Source organism: Xiphias gladius, chromosome 6, assembly GCF_016859285.1.
Source record: "Xiphias gladius isolate SHS-SW01 ecotype Sanya breed wild chromosome 6, ASM1685928v1, whole genome shotgun sequence".
Classification (NCBI taxonomy): Eukaryota; Metazoa; Chordata; class Actinopteri; order Istiophoriformes; family Xiphiidae; genus Xiphias; species Xiphias gladius.
Genome location: NC_053405.1, coordinates 18,862,486 through 18,878,009, shown reverse-complemented (window position 1 = coordinate 18,878,009; position 15,524 = coordinate 18,862,486). Strand labels below are relative to the sequence as shown.

The following is a 15,524-nucleotide window of genomic DNA, read 5'->3' as shown; positions in this document are numbered from 1 at the left end:
GTTTGTGCCCATTAACTCATCTAAGGACTTTTACTGAATGTGTTTGATTCTCTTTGTTTTATTTTATCACTGCTGTCGCTGACAGTAGTCCTGTCCCAAAGACACAGCGAGCTCTGTGTTTTTTGCCCTCACATGTGAATAGTAAGGTGATTTTGATTCATGATTATGATCTAATTAATCAGTTAATGCTGGCTACATGTAAGGTCTGGGTCATAATGTGAATGCTTTTCAGCAGAACGCACATGTCTTCAGTAGAAAGTGCAGAATAATATGAGACGACACTGTAGTTTTGATCCAGTCGACAGAAATATTTACTCATATTTATTGTATTTAAGTTTTAATAATAATAAAATACAGATAATATTGAATCGTCACAGTATGATAATCTTTTAATGAGCATAATAGTAATGAGTAGAGTAATAGTATAAAATGTTCCATGGCTCAAGTATTATGTAATACTGTCACTGACTAATTCACCAGCAGTATCAATCAGTCAATTAATCAATTACTCAAATCTATCTATCTATCATCTATCTATCTATCTATCTATCTATCTATCTATCTATCTATCTGGGCTTTTTGATGCAAGTATCATGCTATCTTTCAATAGAAGATCATGTTACATTGTTTCCAGGCTTTTCCACGCAGTTATGACAAACAAATGTCAGTCAATCAGTGGTCTCCTGGTAGGTAACACGACACTTAAATGTGATGCTCTGCAAAAGTGCTCACACATATATACATATACACGTATACGTGTATATGTATATATGTGTATATATATATATATGTATATATATATATATATTGTATGTCATCTTCCTCTCATGAAATCAATTATCAGTCTTTGGGCTAAACTGTGTAATAAAGGTGAAATGGCAAAACAAATAAAAAAAATTACAGAGTAAACTGAATGCTATTAAAATTGTTTTATTATAATGGGTGGGAGTCAGTGTAAGGTGTGTTAGAAGGGAGTTATTTTATTTAACCCAAAACATATCAGTCTGTCTGGAGTTATTATAGACTTTTACAGCTTTCACTTATGATCAATTGTCATCAATCAGTTAATATTAATCAATCGTATGTGTTGGCAGACATGCAAATGGAAAAAAGTAAGCTTAAATTAAATTCTAAAAATGATAATGTTACGATTCCATATTTCAGTAAAACCCACAGAATGAGGAAACAGAAATATTATTTGGCAAACGTATTTTTTAAATTTCATTTTTTCTTACTGGAAATTTTAAAATGCACCGTTTAAATACTAATTTAATTAATCAATTTACAACATCTTTTAAAAATGTATCAATTTATTGATTATAACTAATCACGGGCTCCATATGAGACTGGTGCTTTCTTCTTGAAGTTTCTTTGGACCTTTTTCATGTTTCTTTTTTTTTTTTTTTTCCTAAAATCTTGTATGCAATTGAAACTGTCAGCAGTCTGCTAACCTTTGTGGACGACAGGGGGGTAGGTTTTCCACGCTCAAATGACGAGATTGTGGGTGTTCTGTCTCTTTATGTTGGACGAGCGTTCGTTAGTCTCCTGTAGGTGGCAGCACGGCGCCCCACGTCCCCTAGCCAGTCGGAAACGAAGAAGAAGAAGGAGGAGGAGGAAGAAGAAGAAGAAGAAGAAGGAGGAGGAAGAAGAAGAAGAAGAAGAGTCCATATGGTATGTGACGTAATCTCTTCCTCATAAGCTCGGTCTCTCAGCAGTTCATGTGTGTGAGTGAGTGTGTGTTCGTGTGTGTGAGTGTGTATGGACACCTGAGCAGGTTTGTGATGGTAAATTTTGATTAGTGGGCAACGTGCGGTGTTTGTGGAGTGTTTGGTTGGAGCGTCGTGTGTGTCTGTGTCTGTGTCTGTGTTTGTGTGTGTGTGGGTGTGTGTTCAGTCTGTTAGATCCCTGTGTTGTGTTTTCATCTCTGCAGCTGCTAAACACACTCACACACACACACACTCAGAGCCGGTTGATCAGACTGTGTGAAGACAAGTTGGAGCTGGTCTCAGATATTATTGCAGATATCTTGTTCCGGTCTCTTGGCTGGTTTGCTTTGTTGACAGGAGAGGCTTTTTTCTGCACGTTTGTCATTTAGCTACTTCCACGGAACTTTTACTTGTTTCCAACATCATCTGCAATCATTGTCACACTGTAGGTGAGAACATGAATCAAGAAAAACTGGCAAAACTCCAAGCCCAGGTCCGGATAGGAGGGAAGGTAAGTTTGACAGCCAGGAAACGGTCTGTTGTTTTGAATGGGGAGATGTAATGTTAACTGAGCTGGGACATTCCTGGCATTTTGCAGGTGAGTGTGTGATTTAATTTGCTCCGTATGTCAGAAAAAGAAAGCTAAACCAGACATGTGGTACATTAAATTGAGTATTAACTGCTATAAAAAGTAATATTTGTTTGTTGTTTTGTTTTTTACTTGTTTTTATGTACAAGTCAAGTTTGACAGTTTGTTAATAGGATTTACTAAGATTTAAAATTCACATCTGGATTAGGGTGGTTTCGTGATACATTTTCAGCACAGCAAAATAAATGTGGCGGAAAATGTGCCTTACACTCGTAGTTTCCAATGATTATAGCTCAATTTCAAACTTATTAAAATATAATTATGGAGACTTGGCAATCAAATAATGCAGTCTTCTTGATTAATGGATTAGTTAATCGACAGGCGACTGTTGTGATGGCCGGTTCATTTTTTCAGTCACTTTTCATGCTAAAATCCCAACATTATGTGAGCACAGTTTCTCAACTGCGAACGGTTTTGTGTGTTTTATATGATTGTGCATAATACTCTTTTGGACTGGTGGTCATTGATATTTTTCTGACATTTCATAGACAAAACTATTACTACACATCAAGTAATAATGAAAATTATTGGTAGTTGCAGCCTTATTTTTAAAGTATGAATTGGTATGTTATAGTGGCAACATGATATATTTTTATTTACAGCAGCATGAATACAGATACATGCATATGGATTCAGAATGAGCTTCTCGTTTCCACTTTGGGATGATTATAGCTCATATTAAAATATAATAATTGAGTTTTTGCAATAAAACTAATGGAGTCTGGTCCATGTAAAGTAATTATTTAGCAGTAGAACACAAAACAAAAACCTGCTGTAGGATTTAACAAAAACAGGACATGTCAGCTCATCTCAAAGACAGCAACTTAAACTGTTGCCACCATTACCTCCTTCTTTTCCCTCCTGGTGCTGTCTGAGTCTTCCGCCCACTGTGATTTCAGGGCTCTGCGCGCAGAAAGAAGAAGGTGGTTCACAGAACTGCCACAGCTGATGACAAAAAGCTTCAGAGTTCACTAAAGAAGTTGGCTGTCAACAATATAGCTGGAATTGAGGAGGTAAATTGGTATGGATCTATTGTACAAGGAAATCTTAAACGTCAACACACCTTTTTGTACATGCATGTGATAGTGTGTGTGAGTGAGTGAGTGAGTGAGTGAGTGTGTGTGTGTGTGTGTGTGTGTGTGTGTGTGTGTGTGTGTGTGTGTGTGTGTGTGTGTGTGTGTGTGTGTGTGTGTGTGTGTGTGTGTGTGTGTGTGTGTGTGTGCACTGAAGGCTCCTCTTTTCCCAGGTTAACATGATCAAGGATGACGGGACTGTGATCCACTTCAACAACCCCAAAGTTCAGGCCTCTCTGTCTGCCAACACCTTCGCCATCACGGGCCACGCTGAGACCAAGCAGCTGACAGAGATGCTTCCGGGCATCCTGAGTCAGCTGGGGGCCGACAGCCTCAGCAGCCTGCGCAGACTGGCTGAACAGTTCCCTCGGCAAGGTGGGTGTGCTTGGAGCTATCAGATATCCTCTGACATTTCCCAGCTCGATATAAAACGTGAGAGTTAACTGATGAAAAATATGAATTCCACTACTGAGAAGTCATTTTTGCATCAGCGTGATTGTGTTTACCAGCTCAGAGACAAGGCACATTGTATGATGGAAAGTCCAGTTTTCACTGCTGGTAAGGAGACAGTTTGTATTTTGCCTTCTAGTTAACTTTAGCCAGTGAGCAAACATCTGTTATTGTGGAACCTTTTGGCTCAAATAACGTGGACCCCCTTCTCCGTTGCTCTCCCTACAGCTTTTCACAGTGTTTTTGTGTAGTTTCTATTAGGGCTCTAAGGATGAAGGATTTGGGATGTTTTTACGTTTCGTATTGCTCTGTGAGACAAATTTGAGATTTCAGGCTGCTTGAATAAATAGTTTAAATTGACTGGGGATTATGGTATTCAGAGATCAGAGAGGTCAGAAAAGTGAATGTATTACACAGGTTATGCAGATTTGTAGAAATGAAGCCCATTAATTTCTACTGAAACCATAACGTAGATCTTTATAAACAGGTTACAATTTTTTTTTTTGTTAGTTTTTTTTTTTTTTTTTTTTTTTTTAAAGGGTAAATAATGTCCCTACAAATCTGGGCACTGTAGTTTTTAGCAAACGTTACTCAAACAGGAGTAAATAGTGCACTAACATGCCAGTGTTAGACATGTTAGTGCAGTGATGTGGCTCATTGATGAGCTTTTGATAGATTTTGGACAACAGTGGGTTCTATGGCACAGAGGAATAAGCTGCATCAGGCTTTGGACACACAGAGACCATACTTATCAGTAGTCTAAATTAAATTTGGTTTAAGTCTTTTCATGGGATTAGTTGACAATAAGAAAAATACAAAATATCACCAGACTTATCCTTTAAGAAAATATTACATCCCTGGTAACATTCAGTAAACATCCAGAGGTAAAGCTGTTATGTGACATTTTTATTTGAACATTTCATCTCAGCTCTGGACAGCAAGGCTCCAAAGGCAGAAGACATTGAGGAAGAGGATGATGATGTTCCAGGTATGGACCATTAGATATATAAAAGTCATTTAGTTAAATGTTAGTTAGTTTGTTTGTTTTGTCGACACACATGCATTAAAACAAATTTTCATAATGCTATCCCAGAATTTGATCGTTTAAAAAAAAAAAAAAAATGTGTGTGGTTAATTACAGTGGATCGGCTCTGTAGATGTGGTATTTTGTCTGCTGCACTCCTTTTAAAAAAAAATGATTAAATTAATTCAGTTCTGTACATTTGATATATCTTTGGAGTAACTACAGTGTCGTGCAAAACCGTGTTCTTCCAAATCAGCAATTGACATCGTGGTGGTGTTGTTGTTGTTCTGCAGATCTGGTGGGGAACTTCGATGAAGCCTCAAAGAACGAGGCAGACTGAGGCTCATGAGGTTCATGTGCACGGGGACTGGGCTGCAATGAAGGGAGAAACCTTCTCCGCTGTTTTTAAGTCTAGTTTTCCAGACATATCAGACACTATCCCCACAAAACCAGAGACTTTTCTACTTTACAGTGGCCCGAGGATGTCCCGAGTCAGACTGTGCACTTAGAAAAGAAAAACTCCCTCCAAATGGTTAAAATCCCACACTGTGTCAGTCATGGTCAGGATTACAGTGGTCATTAAAGCTAGTTTTAAGAATTTTTTTTTGTTTTTGTTTTTTTTTTGTATATGAGACACAATAAAATTGATTTTAACATTTGTTAGATGGTGCTGTGGTCATTGAGAAGATTTTCTAACTGTTAATGGCTCTCAACCAAATGGAAGATCTTATCGTGCAGTTTTGCATGGAAATGGATCCACTATTACACTGATGTTGACATGCTGAAGCCCTACGTTTTTCCTACAGTATGAAAGGTTGTGCATGCAGGAGGGCTTCTCGTATCCGGCACCATACCCCTGTTGTCTTGGCGTGCTGGCTACTCTGCGGGCTGTGCTGACGGCAAACTGGGGAGGGACATTTCTGCACACCTCTTGAGTTTCTTGAAAGAGCTGCAGAGAGACACGGGGGAGGAGGGGGTAATCACACAGGGGGGGGGGGCAGAGAGGCGAAATCATCCCATCCTCCACTTGTCAGCAAGGCACTGCTGCTTGGAGCCGTTTTCCTCCAGCACTCAGATGTAACAGGATAAAATGCTGAAGTTCTTCTCTGCGCGGGATGACGAGAATGAAAGCCTGCTGGGAGCAATAACAGAGGGTGAGCAATGCCTTGATTTCAATGGGCTGGCGGTGCTTTAGCCTACTCCACAGTCGTTGCCCGTGTGTTACAGGATGGTGGATACTGCGCGTCGCTGTTTGTCACAGAAAGCTGCTGACACAGCATTTGGCTGCGCGCCTGGTCCGCATCACCTGAAACGTGTGTGTGTGTGTGCGTGTGTGTGTGTGTGTGTGTGTGTGGGTGTGCGTTGCGCACATTCCCGTGTGAGGACGGGCTGCGTGTATAACCCGAGCTGTCCGCGGACTCCTCGTACACCTCAGCGGCACCCGACCTCAGGGAAGTGTCCTGCGCGATCCGATGTGACGGGATGCGGGTCGAGTGTCGCATTGCCGCCGGCCCCGGCGCCCGCGAGCGGATTAAACATTTGCACGTGCGCTGAATGCGTCACAGTCCCGCGAGGCGAGCGCTCAGCCGAGCTGGGTCGGTGCAGCCGCGCCGCCGTGTCGGGAAATCTTCACTCTGTGGCCCGCAGCGGGAACCGCACGGCCCGCCTCTCTTTTTTTTCTTTTCTTGTTTGATCTTTCTTATGGTTTTTTGTGAAGGAGCTGCAATGCAGTTTAACCTGGAAAATTAGTTCTCTCAGCCGTTTGCACGAATGGGAGTAGATCCTTTCCATCAAATATCACTTTGCAATTTTGTGCCAAAACCACCCAACCCACAATTTAGAAAAACTATTTTTATATAAATAAACTGAACAGGCTGTAATACCCTGGTTGCTGTGTCTATATGAGTTCTTTAGTGCTTGTTCTAGTCCCCTGAACGGCTCCTGAGTCATAACTATTCGTGAATCACTGGTACAACCGAGCTCAATGAAACACCAGCAATGGATGCATTAACTCTCTCTGCATCCTATGCTGGTTATGTACAATAATGGCTATTATGTCATCATCATGTAAGGGGAGGCTGCTGAAACACTAATTGGCTGTAATCATCTGAGGAATTAGCCTTTATGTGGATTCTAATGTTGAGATTATGAATGGAGAGATTAGAGAATGGAGTAACACACAGTCCCTTACATGGAGTGCACACTCAGGTTATCGGTGGATAAAATGGATCCAAACTATGTCACTACCAAGCACATTTGTTTGTGTATGTTTGGTCTATTAGCAAAGGCATATAAAAATGGACTAATATTATAAAAAAAAATTTTTTTAAAAACCAAGGGTTAGCCACACATCGCTTCTACAGCCAATATTGGTTCTACATCAATATTTAGTCCACACCAAAACGCTTTTATGAAAACTGTACAGTCTGTTCTGTGATCAGCTCAGATACAGGACGATGCTAATGCTGCCTTTAGCGATGATTGAAAGCCAAGAGTTGTGTTAGAGGTGATAATATAAATTGACATATGCTGTCAAATGGCCACTTGTTAATGAGCATGCATGCATGGTGTGTGTCAGTATGTGTGCGCTTGACAGAAAGAGAGACAGAGACATTGAGTGTTCATGATATCATCATGTTACCTTAAACAAACAGATGAAGGAGACAATCCGTCTCTTCAGGACACCGAGCATCACTGGCTGAACAGACCCTGTCTGCTGGTGCTGAAAGATGGGGATGTGTCAAAACCTGGACTGGGCTGCAGACAGATCGGACCAGAATCTCCCTCTAAAGCCGCTTCATATGCAACCGTCAGAACCACTTTTGCACCGTGTGAGCAGAAACCATCTGAACATCCTGTCAAAGTTGCTTCACCCTCGCAGCTGGAGGAGGGCAGCTGCACTTTGACCACCATCTCCTCATGGGGTGAGAGTTGTTTCGCGGAGTCATCCAGCCCCCTGCTGCTGAGCCCCGCCGAAGCTGCGTGGCCAGAGGAGGAGGCGGAGGTAGAGGAGAAGAAACCCCAGGCTCTCCCATCAAAGGAGGACTCTGTAATTGAGGAGAAGGAGCTGGAGGAGAGCGTGCTGGAGCAACAACAAGAGCAGCCCTGCAGCTCGGAGGCGACTGCAACACCTTCTGCTCTTTCACATGAGGAGGCGTGTGGCAGGGTGTCCAGGGAGCTCCAGACTCAGTCTAAGATGGCCAAATCTAACGGAGGAGATGAGAGAAACACCAGCACGGCCCAGGCAGCCAGTGGGGAGGGATGCATGGGAGACTCAGCAGCCTCCCCTGGGGATCCTGATAATGAGTGCCAGCCGAGTCCTGCTGGTATTCTGTCCAAGGATCGAGGCAGTGTCCTTGGAGAGGTACCACCGGTGTGGGTCCCTGATGCACAGGCGCAGGTTTGCATGAAGTGTGGGGTAAAGTTTACGTTCACGAAGAGGAGGCACCACTGCCGTGCTTGTGGGAAGGTAAGGAAATTTTCCTGTTTGTGGGTTGTGCAGCATTTAAAATAAAATATAATTAGATGCCCCCGAGTAAAAAGTGAACGATAGTTAATGTGTGAAATGTGTGTGTGCGTCTGTCCTAATGTGCTGCGTGCATCGTCAGGTGTTTTGTGCACTTTGCTCCAATCTGAAGTTCAGACTTACACATCTGGATGGCAAGGAGGGAAGAGTTTGCGTTTCCTGTCACTCAACTCTCATCAAAAGTGAGGACAGATTTACCTCTGGTGAAAGTTAATAGTTTTTTTTTAATGATAATTTGCACAATTAATTCTTACATTTTCGCCTCAGGGACACCTCCGAGGGGAAAAAGGAGGGTGTGGTTTGCTGATGAAATCCTCACCACCAAGCAGTCAGAGTCTGCTCCGACCACACCAGTCAGAGGGCCATCATTCTCCCCGCTGTTGAGAAGAGCGGCGGGCGGGCCGGTTAAAAGTCCTGTGGGTTCGCCGCAGATCAGGAGAACCTTGCGGCCACATGGGACGTCTATCAGTGTAGGATCAACCAAAACATGACTCCGCAGACAGACTAAGGAGAACATGATACTTGTTCTACAACTAAGGGGAAAATTAATAATAGATGTCAGCGTTTAGAGCTTCTATATACTAGATAGTTTGCACAACATAGATTTGACGAAAACCTGGGCCAACTCCTCTGTCTCCTCTCTTTCTCTAGGAGGCCTGTGGTCCTTATGGCTGGGGCACCACAGCTTTAGTGAGCAGCTCTGCCAACCTCATCCCCCTGGATGGCCTGCCTCCCATCCTTACGTCCACGGGAGTCAAAGGAGGTAGGACAGGTGCAATCCAGGTGCAAAGAAATGGGAGTTCCACATGAATTAGGCAGCACAAGATGCGGATTAGGACAGTTTGGCATTACAGAGTAATGCTGAAGAACATAAATGAATACTTTTCAGCTAGTCTGCACTTAATAAAAGATTGATCAGTGATACTTGCCGATATCTGTTATCCACAACAACTTGTGGCAGCTGCAAAATCACCCTGCAAACGTATGTGGTTCTGTGCACGTCAGACTGGTTTGTATAGCTACCCTTCGGATTTATATTCAACTTTGTCCAGCTGTTGTTGTTGTACCTTGTGCGCGTCAGCCAGCACTTTGCGCTTATTCCTAAAATGCAATAAGATAAACACCCACCCCTTCCTCACTGACCACCATCAAAGTGCCATTGAGCAAGGCACTTAGCCTGGACAGTCAAAAGTCTGTGGTGGTGCTGGGCAGCTCCCAGGTGTGCCTGTATTGTATTAATATGTTGATTCTTCCCACTTAAAAGTCACGACTTCTCCTTATCGCTGATACTGTAAATCATGATGGGGACCCATCTTGCCTGGTTAAACTGAGCTATTAAAAAATGATAGCATTAATAAAAGTTGCCTGCCCATACATTTTATTTAGAGCCGGGAGTAGACGATGGTTATTAATCCTTATGCAGCTGTATGGAATTCATTTAAAACATGAATCTGTTTTGAAGCTAGTTTCTTGTTCTTATTTTTTTAGTTGGCTCTTGCAAGCTCAAAGCACAAGCATTCACCAAAGATCCTATAATCTAATAGCAGTGATTCTATGTTTTTTCCTCAGATTACACCGTGGAGGAGCAGCCCTCTGAGATGCTGCTTATTCAGGAGCTGGAGAGCGGCAGGCCCAGGCCCCTGGTGTTTGTCCTCAATGCCAACCTACTTGCTATGGTCAAGCTGGTCAACTGTACATCTTTTTTTTACTTTATTTTCACTTAACGATAACGTGTATATAAAGCATTGCAGTGCTGGTACAGTTTCAACAGATATTGTGTCGTTTTAAAATGAAGTATAGGGCCATTGAATTCCTAAAAATTCATTTACGCTGCCTAGAAAAGGAGCAAATTTGAAAATTATAGCTCATACTTTCACATTCCTACACTGTACTTCTCTATTTTGGAATTCATATTCTCTCTCAAAAATGTCCCTGTAGACCCCTGATGTTGTGCCTTGATTGTGTGACAGATGTTAACAGGAAGTGCTGGTGCGTGACGACAAAAGGAATGCATGCTGTGGGCCAGGTGGAGGTGGTGGTGCTGCTGCAGTTCCTGCCTGAAGAAAAAAGCTTCCCCAAAGACATTTTCAGACACTTCATCCAGCTGTACAGGGACACCCTCACAGGTCAGAGCCCCTTGTACTAAGATGCAAACACGCAGCTATTTTAGGCTGGTTATTAGTGGTCACGATGTGCTATACTGCTATAATTACACATCTGTCTCTTTTCTCTTTATTTCTGTAGGGAAGGTTGTGAGACACCTGTCGCTCTCCCTGTTTGGCAGTAGTTTCTTAGGCAGTGAGGAGCACGCAGGCTTCCTGTATGTTCACTCCACTCTCCAGTCGCTTCAGGGTCTACCTCTGCCAAACCAGCCCTACCTCTTTGGCCTGCTGGTCCACAGAGCGGAGGTGGCCTGGGCTAAAGCCTTTCCCTTGCGTCTCATGCTGCGACTCGGGGCTGAGTACAGATGTAAGCCAGGCGTTAGTATGAAATCTTGCATCTCTAATGCTACAGGTTTTCCCTCAAGTTACCCACTTTCTTTCTCTTTTTCCAGTTTACCCGTGCCCTTTGTACAGTGTGCGCTTTAGGAAGCCCTTGTTCGGGGAAATAGGTCACACCATTATGAGACTACTAGTGGTGAGTGTGACATTTTGTAACAACTTCTGTTTGGTAGTGTTACAAAACCCCATTTACCATCGTTAATAGGAAGTTTAGCGTCGTAACGTTTACCAAATTTACCGTAATATATATATTGACCTGTTTTTCCCATCCTGTTCCAGGACTTTAGGAATTACCGTTACAGCCTACCAATGGTGCTGGGGCTCACTGTGGATCTAGAGGCTCAGAGGACCTGCATAAAGATACCGACCACTGGTTATAATGAGGTAAGACTAAGCCTTCAAATGCCTCATGGTTAGTACTAAGTTATGTGTCCTTTTCTTCAATCGTCATCCCTTCCTCTCTGCTCACTTGTCTCACATTAGCTAATGAAGGCTTTGAATAAGTCCAATGAGCATGTGCTGGCCATAGGGGCGTGCTTCAATGAGAATGCAGACTCCCACCTCATCTGTGTGCAAGGAGACAGTGGCCAGTATCAGACCCAAGCCATCAGCATCCACAATCAGCCACGCAAAGGTGGGCCATGACATTATACTGGAAGAGACATATTTTTAATTTCTATTTCAAATATGTATCAATTTAATTTTAAGCATTTGAAATGAGTGGATTGAGCATTTGTTGCACAAAATGCATGATTACAAAAAGTGCATCCAAATGTTGTGCAAACCCATAGAAATTTATTCTGACTCACAAATATATAAAAATGTTATAACGTGATCCATGGAACTGCATATAAGATAATGCTCAAAATATTTCCATTTCCCGTTATTGTGCAGCTACACAAAATGGGATTGTGGATTTTAATATTACACTGAATTTAAGATGCACTGAAACAAGCAGATACAGATGAAGATGTATGAACTTTTGTACATAGAGTTAGTGGTTCATCTGGAAACTGCTCAAGGGGCAATGTAAGGGATGCAAAGGGCAGCAAGGGTTCAAGCGGTTAATTGCAGCCAGTCGGTGGTGCACTTTCCCTTATATAACACTAGATGATGCTACATCTCTTTCTTGTCGTTTTGTTACAGTTACTGGATCATGCTTTTTTATATTCAGTAGTGCTCTGAAAGCGTCTGCGGGATACCTGGCCAAGTCCAGCATTGTCGAAGGTAAGATGTCCAGTCAGAGGGGAGACCTTGGACCTTTGACTTTTACCTTCCGCTTGCAGGAAATTCAATGTTCACACGTTTTAAGAAGTGCCTGTTAACATCCCTGCCTTCAAACCACTTTATTCAGAATGTGTTGATTTTTGTATGTGTGTGTCTATGTACATTTTAACGGACTGTTTGTCTAGGCGTGTGTACGTGTTGTAGTATGTAAGAGTGTGTGTGTGTGTGTCTCCCTGTTAGTGTCTGTGTGTTTCTCCTGTATCGCTGTCCCCTCTCCCCAGATGGCCTAATGGTGCAGATCACCGTGGAAACCATGGCAGAGCTCCGTCGGTCGCTACGGGAGATGAAAGACTACACCGTCACCTGTGGGCGGCTTGACCAATCAGACAGCCAGGAGCTTGTTTGTGTACAGTGGGTGGAGGAAAAATGTACTGTGAATAAGGGGTGAGTGTGTCCACCTGTTTGAAGTTCATGTGGCAGCTGCAGAATAAAGCTTTTGTTTTCAAAGAAAACATTATAACAATCACATTCAAACATAGATTAATGTCCAAAAGGCTTAGAATTAGTAAATGGTGATTAGAGAACATCTGTGATCTGTATTTAAAGTCTTCATAATTTCTTCCAATCCAGTGGTGGTAAACCAGAGGTTTTAAATGACATCCAACCTAACCTTACTTAATTAACTGCTTAATTTCACCGTCTTGTCAGTGTTGTAAATTGTTGGTACAGGTAGTCATTGAAATGCTTGTGTACCCCAGAGTTATAAGCCCCATCGACGGGAAGTCAATGGAGTCCATTGGCAGTACGAAGATGTTCCAGAAGTCAGAATACAAAGAAAATGGGAAGATCATCCGCTGGACAGAAGTACGTACGATGACCTGCTGAAAATATCAACCTAGGTCAACCTGAAACTGTCTCCTCCCTTTACATTTGTGCGAACGTGTTGTGCAGGTGTTCTTCTTGCAGAGGGGGGATCATCCCAAGGGGGGAGCGACTGACTCTGCTGAACACAACCGGCTAACGGAGCGGATTGCCCGGGCGTTTTGCTTGGCACTGTGTCCACACCTCAAACTGCTGAAAGAGGACGGGATGGCCAAACTGGGGCTGCGTGTCACTTTTGACTCTCAAGAGGTCAGAAAAGCTGTCCAATGCATCAGGTTAAAATTGGCCTCGTAAGCATCAGATGTCATGTGTCCGCCTCCTAAAAGAAGGTTACATCATGAATACTGTCCTACAGAAATCTGACTCTTTGACATCTGTGATATAAAAAAAATGATCCTGCTGTAGAAATGTATCATTTCTGTGAAAACGGCATGACACATGCAGTTACCACAGAATAGAGGTCAAAACCAAAGCAAGCTGCAGCAGCTGCACTCTGGCTGTGATTTGGTGAGGTTAGGTACCTTTAAATCACATATTTAAATGTATTTAATGGTAAATATATTGATTACATGGATTTCAATATAAAAAAATATTAGTAGACAGACAGATAGACACATAGTAAAACAGAGATACAGTTAATCCCTATGAAATATCAAATCAAAATAAAGTTTATTTTCCTAAACAAACTAGTTCAAATGGACAAGATAGCTGAAAGAACACATTTTGTTTGTTAATACTTTGTTTTCCAGGTAAAATATTTAGTTTCTGTGCTACAGAATAGTTGGCATTCGGCTAACACTTTGAGAATTTTATCAGCATGGGATTCAGTTGAGGGTTTTGGTGTCCAGCGATTCCTAAAAGTCTCTTCCACTTAGTTTTCATTGTAAAAACATTTATTGGTCCATCTAGTGCCAGGAGAACATGTAACATATGACTCACTTAATGCATGGTTGTAAATTTATAACACAAGGCCCAGGGTGTGACCATATTAAAACTAGTTAATGATTTGTTTTGCAATTTCAGGTAGGATTTGTGGCTGGAAGCAACGGGCAGCCCCTCCCAGCTCGGTACCTCAACGCCCTCGATAGCGTGCTGATCCCTGTCATACACAGCAGGGGGCACAAGAGGGGCGATGAGCCCATCGTGATGGAGCTTATCTTTTACATCCTGGAGAACATCACTTAGAGAACACACACGCCCCACCATTTCCTCTTTTTAACCCTGACCACAACTCTGTCTATGGCACTTCTCTTCAGGGCTGCCATCGGTTTCAGGGCAATAAAAGCATTCAAAGGGCGAACCAGAACACGTCCAAGGTCCACATCCATCTCATCCACTCACAAGTAGAGGGAAGTGGCCTGACTCTTTAGTGGTTTTCTTAACTCACTCTGCCCTGCAGCAGACAATCTGGGTACGCATGAAACCTATGATGGACCATCAGTTCAGGGTGCTGTCTTGCACTGTAGTAGCAACTTCATAGCTTGATATCATTCATTTCACGATGTTCAATACAATTTCCAATATGAAGAATACCTTTAAAGTGGGAGCTGGATTCGGCCCCACGACTTTAAAGCAAAGAGAAAAAGAGACTGACTTGAAGTACTGTATGTAGTAGATCTGTAGCAATTTGATGCACACTGAATGAATGCCTAAAGAATGTTTTCATACTGGATGTATTTTAACTGACTGCTCATGAAATGTAATGTCAGCCTGGAATTAAACTTGCAAGAATGACTTAATTACTGCCTGTTTATCCAGGACCCTCTGCACAACACTAAGCAAATTTGCTCAAGTGCAATTTGGTGTACTTGTACTTTAGTTATGTATTGCCATTTTACACTACAATATACTTCTACCTCGCTGCATTTGAGGGGGAAATATTGCACTTTCCTCAGATGCATTTATTCAACAACTGATATTACAAGTTAGTTTGCAGATTAAAGTTTTACACACAAAACATATGCGTTTTTTAAATTTGATGCATTGCTGTACAGTAGATATCAATGGTCCCCAACCTTTTTGACTTGTCACCTTAAAACACCCCTTGTCACAGGTTTAATATGATATGTATTAATCTACAAGTGATTTTCTCTCCTCACAGTGTTTGAATGATGACATTTTACAGTGTTACTGATTGTTTGCTATTCTGTTATTTATTTCAAGGCCCCTTGCAATTATCTTGTGACCTGGTGGGGGTCCCAACCACTGTTACAGATTAAATATATAAAGTAGTTAAAATCAGCTCCAGCTCAAACATCTACATTAATTATTAATAATAAATGAGAGGGCATTCTGCTGCATGATGGACAATCTTAGTTTTGATACTTTTGTGCTTTAAGATTTTGAATTGTGGACTTTTACTTGTAATCGAGTATTTTTAAATTGTGGTATTCATAATTTTAGTAAAGGATATGAATAATTCCGTAAAAGTGGTTAAAACTGATTTCAAGTTGAATCGTTTCCTGCCCACAATATCAATTTAGTGT

General features: G+C 42.0%; 2 protein-coding genes across 5 annotated transcripts; both read left to right on the top strand.

Moving 5' to 3' along the window:
- The first annotated feature begins 1,616 nt into the window (after positions 1 to 1,616).
- btf3l4 (basic transcription factor 3-like 4) lies at positions 1,617 to 5,561 on the top strand. Of its 4 annotated transcripts, none has more exons than XM_040127836.1 (6): positions 1,617 to 1,671; positions 2,156 to 2,217; positions 3,255 to 3,368; positions 3,602 to 3,803; positions 4,807 to 4,866; positions 5,196 to 5,561. In XM_040127836.1, the coding sequence occupies exons 2-6, from the start codon at positions 2,164 to 2,166 to the stop codon at positions 5,240 to 5,242; spliced, it is 477 nt and encodes a 158-aa protein (XP_039983770.1). In that variant the 5' UTR covers positions 1,617 to 1,671; positions 2,156 to 2,163; the 3' UTR covers positions 5,243 to 5,561. The 4 variants fall into 4 exon arrangements, with proteins under 4 accessions (XP_039983770.1, XP_039983769.1, XP_039983772.1 ...); XM_040127835.1 differs by having other exon boundaries at positions 1,669 to 1,774; XM_040127838.1 differs by lacking the exon at positions 1,617 to 1,671 and adding an exon at positions 1,695 to 1,724.
- Positions 5,562 to 5,992: 431 nt separating this feature from the next.
- On the top strand, positions 5,993 to 14,682 carry zfyve9b (zinc finger, FYVE domain containing 9b). Its single transcript, XM_040128587.1, has 14 exons — positions 5,993 to 6,056; positions 7,557 to 8,371; positions 9,080 to 9,191; positions 9,998 to 10,120; positions 10,399 to 10,554; positions 10,673 to 10,897; positions 10,983 to 11,065; positions 11,209 to 11,313; positions 11,413 to 11,563; positions 12,076 to 12,156; positions 12,438 to 12,600; positions 12,915 to 13,020; positions 13,108 to 13,287; positions 14,062 to 14,682. Exons 1-14 carry the CDS (start codon positions 5,993 to 5,995, stop codon positions 14,221 to 14,223), a joined length of 2,526 nt encoding a protein of 841 aa, XP_039984521.1. The 3' UTR covers positions 14,224 to 14,682.
- The last annotated feature ends 842 nt before the right edge of the window (positions 14,683 to 15,524 follow it).